We start from the raw sequence: 15,980 nt of genomic DNA, 5'->3' as shown, positions 1-15,980 counted from the left end.
CTTTGCAACTGGGTTGCATGAATGGTGGGCTGACACACATGCATGTGCACAGCTCAACTCTAGCAAGTGGCAGGCCTGCACAGCTCAACTTACGCGAGTCAAGTTATGCGTACGTGCACACCAGGCCATTGCTCACATGACCCGGTTCCCCTTTCCCCTCCCCCCCGCAAAGACATCAAGCCGCAAAGGTTAGGGACTGCTGATCTAAGGTTAAGATGTTGCTAAACATCAGGAATTGAAAATAACACTCATAACACTGATTCCTGGCATTTCTGTGCCGAAAATGAATGGACAGACAAAAAGATACGCACACTTATGTTAATGTAGTTCACATGGAACAGTCGAACTCATATTTAATCACATAAATAAGTATTTTGTGCAGCAAATGTATGCCCACAAGGTAATAGATAATAATAAATGATGACATCACAGGGGAAAACCTTTCACAAACTTTGCAACAAGTTTTTAAATTAGTGTAACATTCTAGAGTTATTTTGTATTCCCCAATATTCACATCATTAAAAGTTTTTGTTTCCATGAATTAAATATTGCCCATCAATAATAAGCAACCAGAAAATTCCTTTTTACATTTGAATATCAAAACTATCTGGTTACTCAAGAAACATGTTCAGGATTAGCTTTCCCTGTAGTTTGGTATTCTATCAAGCAGACTGTATATTTAGTCAAGATCTATTTACAGATCACCTAACCAACAAATACACAATCCAAAATCAGTTTTCATGAGAATAGATGAAAAGGAATATACAGTATGTCCCCTTTTGCCACATTTTAATGCAAATATATTGGTTAATATCTTTCCATTGCAGTAGTGAAATAAAATCTGGGAAATAATTCCCAATTCAAGATAATTATTCTAAGTGAAAACCATAGAAACTTGTTTTGCCCCTGAGATCACAAATAATTTTCTTTACATCCTCTTGACAGTTTTCTATAAAAAAATATGTGATCAGCTTTGTTTTTTTTAAAGTATACTGGCTCAAATCAAGATTCTGATATGTAATTAAGTATATATATCCAAAGCTATTTGTTATGTAATAACCATAGCTTAAACTTCCATATTATCAATAATATAGAAAATCGTTTGCATATAATAGGCCACTTAACCTTCTGGAGAAAAGACTAATTAATTAAAGAAAAAATAAAATCTGCCTGCAATGAGTTTCCATTGACTCCTATAAAAATTTAGGGTAATGTAAATCTAAAGTATTACTAAGGTGCACAGAAGATATTCATAACCTGTCATCGGAAGCGATGTGTTTAAAACTGATTTTGATTACAAAATATATGCAAGTTGTTCATGAAGCTAACAATTACAAATCAAGAGTAAAATTTTTATAAAAATTAGATATGGCATCAGTTATAAATCTGGCAGTAATTTTAGATATAGGAATTTTTTTTCAAAACCTGGCGGTGGAATGATAAAAGTATCAAGAAATTACTTAAATCTTTAGAGATCCATTAAGACATTTGCGTGTTATATGTAACTCATTTACTTCCAGCAAGCTCTGGTTAACTTATAATATCTGGTTATTTGCAGCAGCGATGGAAAAAATAAATGAATTTACTTTACTCTCCATGTCTGCTAATATGTATAAAATGGAACTTTAAAGTGAACATCTTTTTTGGGTTAAAAAGATCGGTTATTTGGTTTCTTAATATTAATTAGCATGAATTAAATTACATTTTACATATCTTTATTCCTTTTTATGTGTCTGTCATGTACCATTCCACATTCATGCTATTGACGGCTTTTCTTATCTACAAAGCTGGAGCGTAAGGTAAATTTCAAACTTTCTTTGTAGTTCTGTACAACGGAAATAATATTTTCTCAGCTAAATCTCTCTGTACAGTATTTACACATTTCTCATTAAGATTACCAATTTTTTAAAAAAATCACTACCCAAAAGAAAATAAGCAAAAACTTAGAAAGAGAAGAAATTCTCCTCCGATGATGTGACGCCTTGTTCAGATTCCAGCACATGGAATTGACTAACTAAGGTTGTTTTTCTTCCTCTTACTAGGGCTGTGAGAAAGGTCTTGTTTCAGTTCTTGATATTGCACCTGTTTAAACACAGAATTCAGACATCAAAGTTGTTTTTTTAAATACAACTACACTACGGACTAGAAATATTGTCCAGACAAATTTTAACATGGGCACTGTTCCTAAAATGCAAACCATGGTAAATTACCAGGTAAAGGGGAAGGAAGAAAACAAAAATAACAAATAACACAACGAGTATTTTGGGAAAGAGGCCATGGCAGTAAACATTTCAGTACAGCCTTCTCCTACCCTGCTTTCCATAAGGAATAACTTTTAAAAAGCCAAATGACTTTAAAACAAAGCCAGAAATTTTGTAAAATAACGTTTTTAAAGTTAGGAGAATGTAGAGCTCTATTTCAAAGGTAGCTACAATTATAACTGTACAATCAAGCGACAAACAGGCCCTCGTCAGTAAAAATATTCTTAGTGAAGCATTCTTCAAGGAATGTAAATGCCTCCATCAAATGAGGACCTTTTAAAGTACTAAGGATTGCCATCACAGCATCCTAGCGGGACCTGCTTCATATTTCAGTGTACGGAGTTAAATGATTTGATCTTCTACTGTGGTGTTTTCTGCTTTCATCAACTTATATCCCTGAAGCTGTTGCTTCAAAGCACGCAAGCACTGATGTAATATAATTACATCATACACTTGTTGGCTATTAACTCACAATTTAACTAGAAAATTAACTATAAAAAAATAATATATCTTCAAGTTTAACATCAAGATATATACAGACCATTTCCACATCTGAAGGGACTCTGGAAAGAAAATCAAGTAGTTCGTTGTTATCAATCGCATATGGACTTCGGAGTTTCTTTGTAAATTTGTTGATGCCTGAACAAAGCAACAGTTCACATGGATCAATACTGATATTTTAATGTCAATGTAAAATTAATTGCATAGGCATGCTGGATTAGCTGTACATACATTCTTGATTAGTGCTTCATACCTTTTTCCTTGGAAACAGGAACTCCTGGTTTTAACGTAATCTTTATCAGCAAGAAAATAATTTTACTTGGCAGAAAGCCATAGATGAGTAACGCCAAATTGGGCTTTTGAATGCCATAATGATAACCGTTTATGCAGACTCAATATATTCAAAAGCATGAATGCCAATATACCAATATGCCCATATATTTTTAATATTGGCTCAACATTTGTATTTATAAAAAGTGCATATTAAGAAAATGGGTATGAAGAAGAAGAAGAGTAGCAATTTTATTCAATTTTATTGGTATTCCATCTGATACATTCAGAGCATCACTATGAATTTAGAAAAAGCAGATACTTTCAATCCACTGTCAGATATTCACTAAAGATAATATATCTGATACATTTAAAGCAATTTTTTCTATGTTCTACAGAGAGTTCTGGAGGGGAAAGTCTCTACTTACCCCAGACAAGGACAATGTATCTCAGTGGAATGAAATACAGGATGACTGTGAACACACAGAGAGCAACAATGGCCAGCCAGCTTAAGAATGGAATAGTCCAGTTGAATATACTGAATGAAAAATTAATAGATCAGAAATACAATAGCTCACAGAAAAAATAATTAAAAAACCCAAAGCAACCACGGGTAGAATATAGATCTTTAAATGAAATAAGATTAATTTTCAATGAAAGAACCAACATATTTATGAATACACATGAGTGTAGAAAATGGCATGTGTTGGTGCTTTGGACCCAATCCCTAAAAAGCCATTTTGGAGTTACAATTTGCTCTACACTCCATGAAAGCACTTATTTAGGCTTTGTAAAAATTATACTTCATACAATTTTTTTCTAATTTTTTTCTCCAAATTTCTTCTAAAATATTGTGCCTCTTGGCTTTGCTTGGCTAAGCTTGAAAGGGAAGTACAAAATCATTTCCATAGTATTGCCTGGTTGATTAATCTGGAAATGTTAGTGTAACGTGGGTTCTTTTAATTAAATAATGTCATCTATTGAGATCCCGAGTATGTATCTTCTCTGTCATAATGCCAAGCCCTCTAGAATGAGTGTCTCCTCTAAGCTGCATGGATCTTACTCTATGATATGTCAAAGAAGCTGGTAGACCCAGCTTTTCCCCCAGCCTTTAGGACAGTGAATGAAGATCCCTTAGATTCTTTTTTTCTATTCCAACTCCAATTTTTATCATCTTTATTCCTTATTTTGGTTTCTGAATATATTCTGTTTTAATTATATTCTGAGTCTGTTTGTATTTGTGGGTATCTCACAGTCTTTGGGAATCAGGTGACATCCAAATTGCATAATAAATAAAAGAATAAAACATTTTAAAACATGAAGGATAAGCAATTCTCTCTAAGATTATCTCTTAATAAAAGAAGGAATTTTATCTCTCTACTATGATGTAGATTTATGTCATCTTCTCTTTCTGTTCAACATTAAATATCATATTCTTTTAGAATCCTGGTCCAAATGATAGAACTTTAATGAAAAAGTAAGGATGATGTGATTTTTATACTAATATTTTTGTCCTTTGTCCAGAACATTTTGTAATTGGAATGGGAATGCACATACAGTATATGAATATAATCTGAGAACAGCTAAGCAACCATTTGTCAATACTTACTTCTTAATCCTTTCTCCAAGAGAAGCCACCTCATCAAGGATGTTCTGAACACTTATGCACACTTCCTGAATGGCATACAGTTTATTCATAAATCCTTTCTTTTCACTGTCCTGAGGATTATAAGAAGATCAATCAACAATTATTGGTAAATTGATTATAGTTTTCCCCAGTAAAACATTAAATAGTGTATTTAAAAATGTACACATTAAGAAATATTTTATAGTACTATAGAGGAGAACTATAGTACTCTTCAAGTACAAATGAATACATACATTTAAGCCTAAAAAACAGGTGATGCTGTTCTATCAAATCTAATTATAATAGCAGGTCTTTAATGTGACTATTAAAACAGTGGCTTCATTTTTCAAGTTTGTATATTTGGACAAGACTATCAGGGAGATTAGTAGCTACTGCCAGATGAAAGAGGGCACAAGAGGGTCGTGAGAATGCAAAGGAGGCCTGGGGAATGTCTGTGAGAGAGATCACCAACTATCAGGAAAGGTGCATAAGGGGGCACAGCAAGACTTAGGGAGGATGAGAAAGAATGCAAGAGAGACATGGCAAAAGGTGAGGAGGCTAACAAGTGACCAGTGTGGGTGACATGCAGGAGGGCTGGGAATGGGTATGCAGGTAAGGGAGACTTACTTGTGACTTTCTATTTTATTTATTTATTTTATTTATTTATTTTGTCCAATACACAATGAGGGTTTTAGTGGGTATATATCTATACACACATAGTAAAATACATGATGAAGGTTATAGAGGAGATACTCATAGTAAAATATATCTATGAAAGAATAGAAAAGAAGATATATAGAACATATCAATGAAAGAATAGAAGAAGAGATATAGGAATAGAAGAAAGGTATAGGAGATATAGGAGAGCAATAGGACGGGACGGAAGGCACTCTAGTGCACTTGTACTCATCCCTTACTGACCTCTTAGGAATCTGGATAGGTCAACTGTAGATAATCTAAGGGTAAAGTGTTGGGGGTTTGGGGATGACACTATGGAGTCCGGTAATAAGTTCCATGCTTCGACAACTCGGTTACAGAAGTCATATTTTTTACAGTCAAGTTTGCAGCGGTTCTCCGCCAGTTTCCCCATTAGCTTTCTGAGGAAGCCAGCAGGGAGGGTTACAAATAGCAATCACATGAACACAGAGTGCTGCAACCAGTCATAAATGCATGCCAGTGGGACAGCTTGAATTTTGAGGAAAGGTTGTAACCACCATTTGTTCAGGACCATCATAACTTTGAACAGTAGATGAATAAATGGTTGTAAGTTGAGGACTATCTGTATTGTTCTTTAAGAAAGTACCAGTTTAACAAAAGTATACTTAATAAATCCTAAAATATGGCTAACATACATATGAAAACTATTTAAACAATTGCTAAGATACTATCAGTGTTTATTTCAGAGGAGGAAATATCATTCATAGATGCTACCTATGATTTGATATTAAAAATAGGATTGTTCAAGCTATCATGAGCTGCAAACATCTGGACAACTCCAAATTGTATGTATTTTTCATAGCCTAGGTACACAGTTGTAGTCCTAGGCAGGGGTGGGTTTCAACTTGCTGCTGGTTCGCTTCCTCCCATACCATGTGGCTGCTGTTCTGTTTAGTGACATCATCATGACATCACTAGTGAGTTGCTACCGGTTCAGGCGAACCAGTCCAAACTGGGAGGAATCCGCCCCGGCTGCATTCTATTTGGACTAGCTGTATTGCCACAACAGTATTCTTTTCAGTAAATAAGGATGGCAATGAAACTATCATTCTCCCCTGCACTGTTCGGAGAGTCCAATGTGGGTTGTTCTTCAGCCTCATTGGCAGGGACTGAGTTAAAAATTAACATAATTATGTCCCGCCCCCCTCTACCTCCTCAGGTTCAGTCTTAAAAACTCAGTCATAGTGTAGGGACTATGAGTTTTCTTCTCACAGTATGTGAGATTTATAGGATGTTTACTAACAATAATTTTTTCTCCTTTTTTTTCCCTTTCTCTATAGGAGGAAGACCTGGATCTCGAGAACCACTGCCCTCCGGGGTATTGTTCTCCGTCTCTTCAATCCCTGAGAGGCCACTGCTCTCCGGAGTATTGCCTTGCTGAAAGGGATCGCTGGATTGGGGTCCCTGACGCCCGCGATCAGACCCCCCCACCCACCACTCTTCCAGCGCAACGAGTCTCCGAGTATCGGTTCTTACCGATCAGAGGAGCAATCAGTACACAGAATTTCCCCATGGGGGGAAATCAGCTGTAAGGCGATCCCAGCAGCTCCCAGACAGCGTTCCTGCCGATCGGCAATGGAAAAAGAAAAAAAGATCAGCTGTTCGGAGGCCCTTTGCAGCCACCTTGTTCCCGATCGCTCAGAGGAGCAGAGATCGAAGGAATTGAAGGGGGGGGGTGCAGAAGGTGATTGCCGAGCTGCCCGAAGTTGCGCCCGCCATTTTGGCGCAGGGCCAAAGCCTCTGAGTCCCCCTCCGGCCGTTTGAGAAGCAGAGCTTTTCCCGCCTGATGTCACGGCCGCCATCTTGTTTGCTAAGGGGTCAGAGTGACTAGGCTCTTTTCAGCCTATCCCAGGGCCGCCATCTTGCTTCAGGGCGTTGCCAGGACAACGAAGCTATTATGGGCTTCTACCTAGTATCCAGCCAATCACGAGCAGGAAAAACAGATGACATGTTATTTAGGGGACACCAGCTTCCCTAGTCCACCATTTTACTTGCTTTTAAGCAGTAACCTCGTGTTTTTGGCTCGGTGTTGTTACAAACATGTCTCAATCCAGTCCCAGCGCTCCTGTGCCCTCCTCCTCCAAGAATAAAAGTAAGGACAAGGGGCCCAGCTCAAAATCTAAGGGGAAAAGCTCTCAGTCCTCCAATGCACTAAAGAAGGCTGAGAAGAAAATAAAGGCCCTCGAGGCCCAGCTGGACAAAGCAAAACCAAGACAAGGGCCTAGCCCCTCAGCCATGGTTATTCCACCCGTTTATCAAAGCCCGCTGGGTCCTCCTCCCCTGTCATCGGCCACCTTCGAGGGGCCTCCCTTTCAAAGCGCTGGGGGTCTTTCACCAGACCGCCCATTAAGTGCCCCCCCACCATCTGAGGGATTTCAGAGATCAGAATGGAGCAGGCCTGCCTCTCAACCTCCAGCAGCTACAGCCACATTCACGCCCACAGCAGCAGGGCTCAGGGGCTCTACAGATAACTGGCAAGCCATGTCTCCCTCGGTACAAGACATGATTGCTTCAGCTTATGCACAGGGCATAGCAATTGGGGCCCAACAACAACATCAATCCCCACTGCCACCTTGCCCCAGCAGGCAGGATATCTGGTCAGCTCCTGCACCTGCACCTTCCCTGCATGACTCTTTTCAGGAGGAGCAAGAGTTCAGAGAGGCCTTTTCAGACCCAGAGAATGAGCTGTCGGGGGATGAAGCCACCTTACCAGAACAGCCTGTATTAGCAGGCTTATTCAAGGCACCCCTTTTCAGGGTTCTCCTAAACAAGGCCAGAACCACACTAACTTTGACCAGTGCCCAAAAGACGGCTGACCAGGATGTGGGCACATTACCCGCTTCCAGACTCATTAATGAGCCTCAAAGGGACTCAGAAACTATCCCTGCAGTGCCCATATTTGCAGAAAACATAAAGAGGCCCTGGCAGCAACCAGCAGCAGCTCTGGGTCCCTCAGCTCTGGACAAGAAGCTTTACTCCTTCGATCCAGAAATAGAGGATTTGCTCCAATACCTGGCTGTGGATACCCCGGTTACCTCGCTAATTTCCAATGCCCTGGTTCCATCGGAGATGGCGGATGGTTTGCGGCCCGATGATAGGAAGGCCGAGAACCTGATCCGGAGAATGCACCAGCTATGTGCCTGGTCCTTGAGAGCTGCTATGGCAGCCTCCTTCTTCAACCGGGCCTCAATCCTTTGGCTTCGAGACATCCTCCCCAGGTTGGGCCCGGAGGACGCTCGCCTTCGCCAAGACATTAATAAATTGATCGCCTCCACGGAGTTCTCCGCCGATGCCACCTTGGCTGCTTCTAGGTTTTCATCCAGGGCGATGGCTACCAACCTTTCCACTCGACGCCTAATATGGCTCCGCTCTTGGCAAGCGGACGCCAAATCGAAATGGCGTCTTGCAACCGCGCCCTACCAAGGGACCACACTTTTTGGAGAATCACTAGATAAAGTCTTGATCGAGGATAAAGACAAGAAAAAGGTGCTGCCAAGGTCGGCGAGGAGGCAAGACAGGCGGGCGGCCCCATACTACAGAAGGCAGCCCTTTCGAGCGGACACGGCCGCGCCTGCGGCCTCAAACACCAGGCCATATGGACAGAGCTCCTACACGCAGCCATCCTTCAGGTCCGACAGAACAGGTTATGGAGACAGGAACCGACAGTTCCAACAGCCCCGCAGATCCTTTCGGGGCGGGAACAGAGGAGGGTACCGAAAACAAAAATGACTTACCCATCCAGGTACCCATCGGTGGACGCCTGCAGTCCTTCTCAGGCTCTTGGGCGGCTATTTCCACCGACATTTGGGCGCTAGATACCGTGAAGAATGGTCTGCGCATCAACTTCCTACAGACTCCTCCGGACAGATTCCTACAATGCCCGTCGCTATCTCAACCAAGATGTTCCCTGATTGCCAGGGAAGTACAACACCTGTTGGACATTGGGGCAATAGAACCGGTGCCAGTACATCAACAAAGACAGGGGTTCTACTCTATCGTGTTCTTGGTCCCCAAGACGTCCGGCGGCTACCGCCTGATTCTCAACCTCAAGCAGCTGAACATCTATGTTCGCTACCAACGTTTCAAGATGCATTCCTTACAGTCAATCCTGGCATCCATCCGACACCACGACTGGATGACCTCCATCGACCTCAAAGAGGCGTACCTGCACGTACCAGTTCATCCACATCATCGACGTTTCCTCCGCTTTTGTATACAGGACCATCATTTCCAGTACAGGGCAATGCCCTTCGGACTTTCATCGGCCCCCAGAGCTTTCACCAAGCTTCTGGATGTACTGACAGCCGACCTGAGAACCAGATCCATTCGTCTCATGGCCTATCTGGACGACGTAATCATCTTGTCCAGCAGCCCTCAACAGGCCAGACTAGATCTACAACGGACAATACGTTCTCTAGAGACCTGTGGTTTCACGATCAACTATGTGAAAAGCCACCTGAATCCAACCAAACAGCTCTTACATTTGGGAACTCTGATAGACTCTGCAGCCGGAATCGTTTACCTGTCATCAGAGAGGCAGCAGAGGGTGAGGACGCTGATAGCTTCTATTCAGCACCGCACCAGGGTCCCCTTGGCCCTTCTATCCCAGCTGCTAGGAGTCTTCATCTCCTGCATCAGCATCGTCCCATGGGCGCGGCTGCATGCCCGCCCGCTTCAATGGCTCCTCCTCCCCTTCCAAAGAGCACGCATGAGCCACTCCAAACACCAGGTACGTCTCACGTTACCCGTCCGTCACTCTCTGCCCTGGTGGACGTCCCAAGCGCTGACCAGAGGCTCTCCCTTCCTACACCATCGGGAGGTGACGATCACTACAGATGCGAGCCTCTCCGGCTGGGGAGCACATTGCGGCTCCAGAGTGGCCCAGGGTCTCTGGACAGCAGACGACCTGAGGGACCCCAATATCAACTTACTAGAACTAAGGGCAGTCTTCAAGGCACTCCACTCCTTCAAAGACCGGGTAGAGGGACAGCATGTCCTCGTCATGACGGACAACGTAGCAACAAGGGCCCATATAAATCATCAGGGAGGTACGAGGTCGGGCCGTTTGATGGAGGAGGCTCACTCCCTGATGTCTTGGGCAGAAACACACCTGGTCTCGATCCAAGCAGAACACATCTCAGGATCAGACAACACCCAGGCGGATTGGTTGAGCCGCACAACCATCGACCCGGGGGAATGGTCATTGAACCCGGAGGTTTTCCAGGACATTATACACCGTTATGGGGAACCGGTAGTGGACCTGTTCGCGACCCACCTCAACAACCAGGTGGTCCGATTCTACTCCCGGTTCCCGTGCCCGGGAGCCGACCATATCAATGCGCTCCTCTCCCCATGGCCAAGGGGTCTACTCTACGCCTTCCCTCCGACTTGCCTTCTACCCAGGGTAGTCTCCAAGATACTCTCGGAGCAGGCGGAGGTGATTCTCGTCGCCCCCTTTTGGCCCAGACGACCATGGTTCGCGGACTTGATGGACCTCTCAACCTCCCCGCCATGGAGGATCCCATACCACAGACTCTCCCTCACCCAGGGGTCGTTGGTGCACCCAGAGCCTCAGTGGTGGAGGCTTGCCGTGTGGAGATTGAGGGGGACCGCTTGAGGGCGGAATCCCTGTCGGAAAAGGTCATCCATACTATCCAATCGGCTCGACGCCCGTCAACGACTCGCATTTACCAAGCGACATGGACAGCGTTTTGTAGATTCTGCAGAGCTCGAGAGATCCCCCCTCGCTCAGCCTCCATCTTACATCTATTAGACTTCCTACAGAAGGGGCTGGACGAAGGGCTGACCCCAAACACCCTTCGCAGGCAGGTGGCAGCTATCGCCACGGTCTTAAGACCAGACCCCCTTCGACCGATTTCCCATCATCCATGGGTTAAAGACTTTCTCCGAGGAGCCTCGAATCTTTCTCCTCCAGTTATCCATCACTTCCCATCCTGGGATTTGACTTTGGTCTTACAGGCCCTTACAGGACCTCCTTTTGAACCACTGAGAGAAATCACGCTTCGCCTTCTATCAATCAAAGTAGCGTTCTTAGTGGCCATCACATCTGCTCGCAGGGTGTCGGAACTCGCGGCATTGTCAGTCCGGCCGGACCTTTGCGTGTTCCACCCAGATCGGGTTACTCTTCGGTTAGATCCCAGCTTTCTGCCGAAGGTCAACACAAGATTTCATAGATCCCAGGACATAATATTACCGGACTTCTGTACCCACGGCTCACACCCGTCAGTCTTACGCTGGCACAAAGTGGACGTCCGTAGAGCTCTAAAGATTTACATTCGACGGACCAGCTCTTTCAGGAAATCAGAAGCATTATTCGTTTCCTTCTTCCCAGGATCCATGGGCAACAAGGTGTCCTCTAAAACTATCAGCCGATGGATCCGGTCCTGCATTATGGAGGCATACAGGACACGTGGGACACCTTTGCCAAGGACAATCACGGCTCACTCTACCAGAAGTGCAGCCACCACTGCCGCCTGGAACACACAGGCGTCAATCGATGACATCTGTCGGGCCGCAACCTGGGCGGCCCCCACGACTTTCATCAGACACTACCGTATAGACTCATTCGCTTCATCGGAAGCGGCATTCGGTCGCAGAGTGCTGCAACGGGTTTGTGTTCAGACACCCCTGGTCCAGCCTATCCCGCCCTAGTTGGTTTGCTTGGGTATATCCCACATTGGACTCTCCGAACAGTGCAGGGGAGAAGGACCGTTGAACTTACCTGAACGGTCTTCTCGCTGCACTGTGAGGAGAGTCCAAACCCTCCCGGCTTCTTGGCCCAGGGGTTCAGTTCGTTACCAGTTTAACTTCTTAGTTAATAAAATTGGTTTGTTTACACTATTCCTTCGTTTTTCTTGACTGAACCTGAGGAGGTAGAGGGGGGCGGGACATAATTATGTTAATTTTTAACTCAGTCCCTGCCAATGAGGCTGAAGAACAACCCACATTGGACTCTCCTCACAGTGCAGCGAGAAGACCGTTCAGGTAAGTTCAACGGTCCTTCTGCTTAAGAATTACTAAAAAAACCAATAATCCAGCCTCAAGTCATAACTTCTTTCTGGTCTTACTTATAATTCTTCAATTTAGATTCTTAGATCGAAGCATATCTTGATTCATCATCAGTTCTTGTACGGAAAGAATGCTATCAGAATAACAAAACGCATTCCCCTTTCTTCTATCTCTAGAGCTCAAGAGATTTTCTTTGGAAGATCCTGAAGCTATTTTTCTTTACAAATATTTTAACAAGATCAACTTGTACCTTCTTGAATACACATCTGTTCTACATTTTCTCTCTAAATGGAAAGGGCCACTATTCTCTTCAGACCTATTGCATTCTCCACTTTGCCGTGTAAAGAAAATTTGTTGACATATTTGAAAGCAGGCATAGACAAAACAGCACTGGGAAAAGGAGGCAGACAGAAGGATAAGGGTTGAGCTTTTCCTAAACTAATTCCACATGCCCCATGAAACCTTAGCTGTTTTTTATTTCCTGTTCTAAAGATTTGTAGAGAAAATATCCCAGACTAGTGAAAAGCTGCACTTTTTCCCAGCAAGGTGCTGGGTTACCACAGAGCATATGAACCAGTTTCAGCAAACCGAAAGTCCCTAATATTCCATTAGAATATTAGAATATCCATTGTCAAATATTTTTAGTATTTTCTCTCAAAACAAAGATGGACTGTTATAGGAATCGATTTTGTCATCTGAATGTCTACAAGGACAGAAATGAGGGAGATAGGCAATGGGACAAGATGAAGCACATGCTACGATTATATATGAAAATGGGCTGCCGAACAACTGAATTTGTATCATATGTTTGTGGGGTGCTACAACAAAGGGTGGCCAGTTGCAGCTATCATTCATTCAGCATGATTTATTTATTTGTTTATTTTGTCCAATACCCAATTAGGGTTTTAGTGGGTATATATCTATATACACATAGTAAAATACATGATGATGGTTATAGAGGAGATACTCATAGTAAAATATATCTAAGAAATGTAATAGAAAAGAAGATATAGTAATAGAACATATCAATGAAAGAATAGAAGAAGAGATATAGGAATAGAAGAAAGGTATAGGAGCTTTGATTGGAACTTTGAACAAAGGTTTCTTAAGTGAGGGCTCCCTGTACTAAAAAAAAGTTTTGTGTTTAATGTATTGTAAAGTCTTTAAAAAGCCTTTCACAATTTTCTTCCAAGAACTTGAAAAATAGTTGGATCTGAGTTGAAACTAGTAGTTTACGTTGACCTTGTCAGATTCAGATTTAAATAACTACATGTTAAATAAATAAAAGTATAATACAAGATAGTTCTTCTTTGTATATCACAATTAATAACAATTCTAAATTCCTAATAAACCCAAATTGAGCCTTCTCCGGGTCCCGTCAACTAAACAATGTTGGTTGGTGGGCCCCAGGGGAAGAGCCTTCTCTGTGGCGGCCCCGACTCTCTGGAACCAACTCCCCCCAGAGATTAGAACTGCCCCTACTCTCCCTGCCTTCCGTAAACTCCTTAAAACCCACCTTTGCTGTCAGGCATGGGGGAACTGAAACACCTCCCCCGGGCATGTACAATTTATGCATGGTATGTTTGTGTGTGTGTTTGTTTGTTAGTAAATGGGGTTCTTTTTAAATCTTTTTAAATATTTAAAAATAATTTGGATTTGTCATGACTTTGCTGTATCTTGCTGTGAGCCGCCCCGAGTCTGCGGAGAGGGGCGGCATACAAATCTAAATAATAAATTAATAAATAAATAAATAAATAAAATAAATTATGTTAGCCATATGTATTCCTTGAGGCAAAACTAGAGGAATAATCTTAACATTTTCAATTGCCAAAAAAATCTGTTTACAAGGCATAAAAGTGCATTCTAATAATAAGTAAGCTAATAGAGTAACTATAACGCCCTTTTTTGTCTTATATTTTATCAGAATAGGGCAATCCTTACTTGCAACTTAGATCATTAGGAGAAAATAAAATTCCAAATTTCATGAAAATATCCCAGGACTCTTTGAATTTTACATTTTAATAATCTGAGTATGCTTTTCACCAGAACTGTATGAAACATAAAAAATGTAATCCATTGTGAAGAAATAAAATATGACAAATTTCATAGAAATCAGTGCAGAATTTTCAAGTTAAGTAATCAAGTTAATGTATCTTTTAAAATAAATTACCAAAGACATTAATGTATAATTGGGAGTTCTTTGTGGATATTTTGCAAGAAGTGGAGAAAAATCACGTTTTGACATATGGGTTTATGATTGTTAAAATTTAAAAAGAAAAAAAATCACCTTTCTTTTGGGGGAGATGAACATTATATTATAGTCGTAAACTAGAAGTTGGATGTAAGTGTACTTTATATCCTTGAAAGAAGTAATCAGAGATTATTCTTTGTATATATTTTTGTTTTCCTTTCTTTTAATATCACTTTACATTTCTATCCTTATTCTATTTTCACTCTATGTTTTCTCTCGATTGTTAGACAAGAGAAAGCTTTTTTGGAAAAGAAATGATGACTTGTAGGCTTATGATGAAATAATATATTTTAATCAAATGAACATAACCTCAAATCAAAAGCAAAATTGGCCTATCTGTCACTGGCTCACATACATACAATTTTAAAAAAGGTTTAATTTTGACATTATGGGTTTGAATCTGTAAAAAAAAATGGTTTGGAAATTGTATTGTGTGCCAATGATGAACATATTATTGTAAAATATTTTTGAAATTGAATTGGAAAATGAGTACGTAAAATATTGCATGATTCCATGGGCAAAGAAGTTTGGATATAATGCTTGAGCAATATGGACAAATGGTTTGATATTGAAGTATAATCTGAAAGAAAACTTTTACAAAATGATGCATCATTGGTACAAAATGCCTGGCAAATCGTTAAAGATATATAAAGATGTCTCAAATGTATATTGGAAATGTAATTGTAAAGAATACTTTTTTTATCCCTTTTGACAGATTTTTAATAAAGCAAAGAAATATTGGGGCCAGATTATGTTTTAATCCAGAATATTCTTACAATGAATATAAAATTAAAACCAGAAGCTTTGCTTTTAAGATTACTGGATAAGAAACTTGAAAAACAGGATTATTTTTTACTATACACAGCAAAATTCTTTAAGAGCAAAATGGAAAGATATATTAATCACCACAATGGAAAAATAGATGGAGCTAGCAAAGATGGTGAAATTAACTATTTTACTCAGAGAAAATAATGAATCTAGTTGTGTTTCTACTGGAAACTGCTTCTTCTGCTTCTGGCAAAAAATATATAAAATTTTGACTATGGGTTTTGCTGATCAGAGTAGTGTTGTGATAGAAATGTTGAGGCTTTAATTCTATTTTGTACTTCGTTGCGCTGAAAAAAGTTGGAAGTCAATTCCTTTTCTCTCTCTTCCCCTTTGTCCCACACTTTTTTAATCTTTTCCCTTCCCCCCTTCCTATTATCTTTGTTTTTATTTTATATTATGATCATCTCAATAAAATTTACATTTAGAAAAAATAAAAATCACAATGGCTTCTTGAAAACAGTTTGAACAGTCTTTCTCAACTCCTTGTCTTCCAGAT

The 15,980-nt window shown here is 41.1% G+C and overlaps 1 protein-coding gene across 1 annotated transcript in view; it reads right to left on the bottom strand.

Annotated features, from left to right (window-relative positions):
• Positions 1-318: 318 nt before the first annotated feature.
• The window catches only part of MCTP1 (multiple C2 and transmembrane domain containing 1), a 166,562-nt gene continuing 150,900 nt past the window's right edge, over positions 319-15,980 (bottom strand). Inside the window, 4 exon segments of the mRNA XM_070743023.1 lie at positions 319-2,082; positions 2,803-2,900; positions 3,461-3,570; positions 4,642-4,751. Of these exon segments, the coding sequence (XP_070599124.1) occupies positions 2,011-2,082; positions 2,803-2,900; positions 3,461-3,570; positions 4,642-4,751 (390 nt within the window). The 3' untranslated portion in view covers positions 319-2,010.

The sequence above is a fragment of the Erythrolamprus reginae genome, chromosome 2 (assembly GCF_031021105.1).
Source record: "Erythrolamprus reginae isolate rEryReg1 chromosome 2, rEryReg1.hap1, whole genome shotgun sequence".
In the NCBI taxonomy this organism is placed as follows: Eukaryota; Metazoa; Chordata; class Lepidosauria; order Squamata; family Dipsadidae; genus Erythrolamprus; species Erythrolamprus reginae.
Note: the sequence above shows the minus strand (reverse complement) of the source record. Positions and strands in the feature narration are given on the sequence as shown.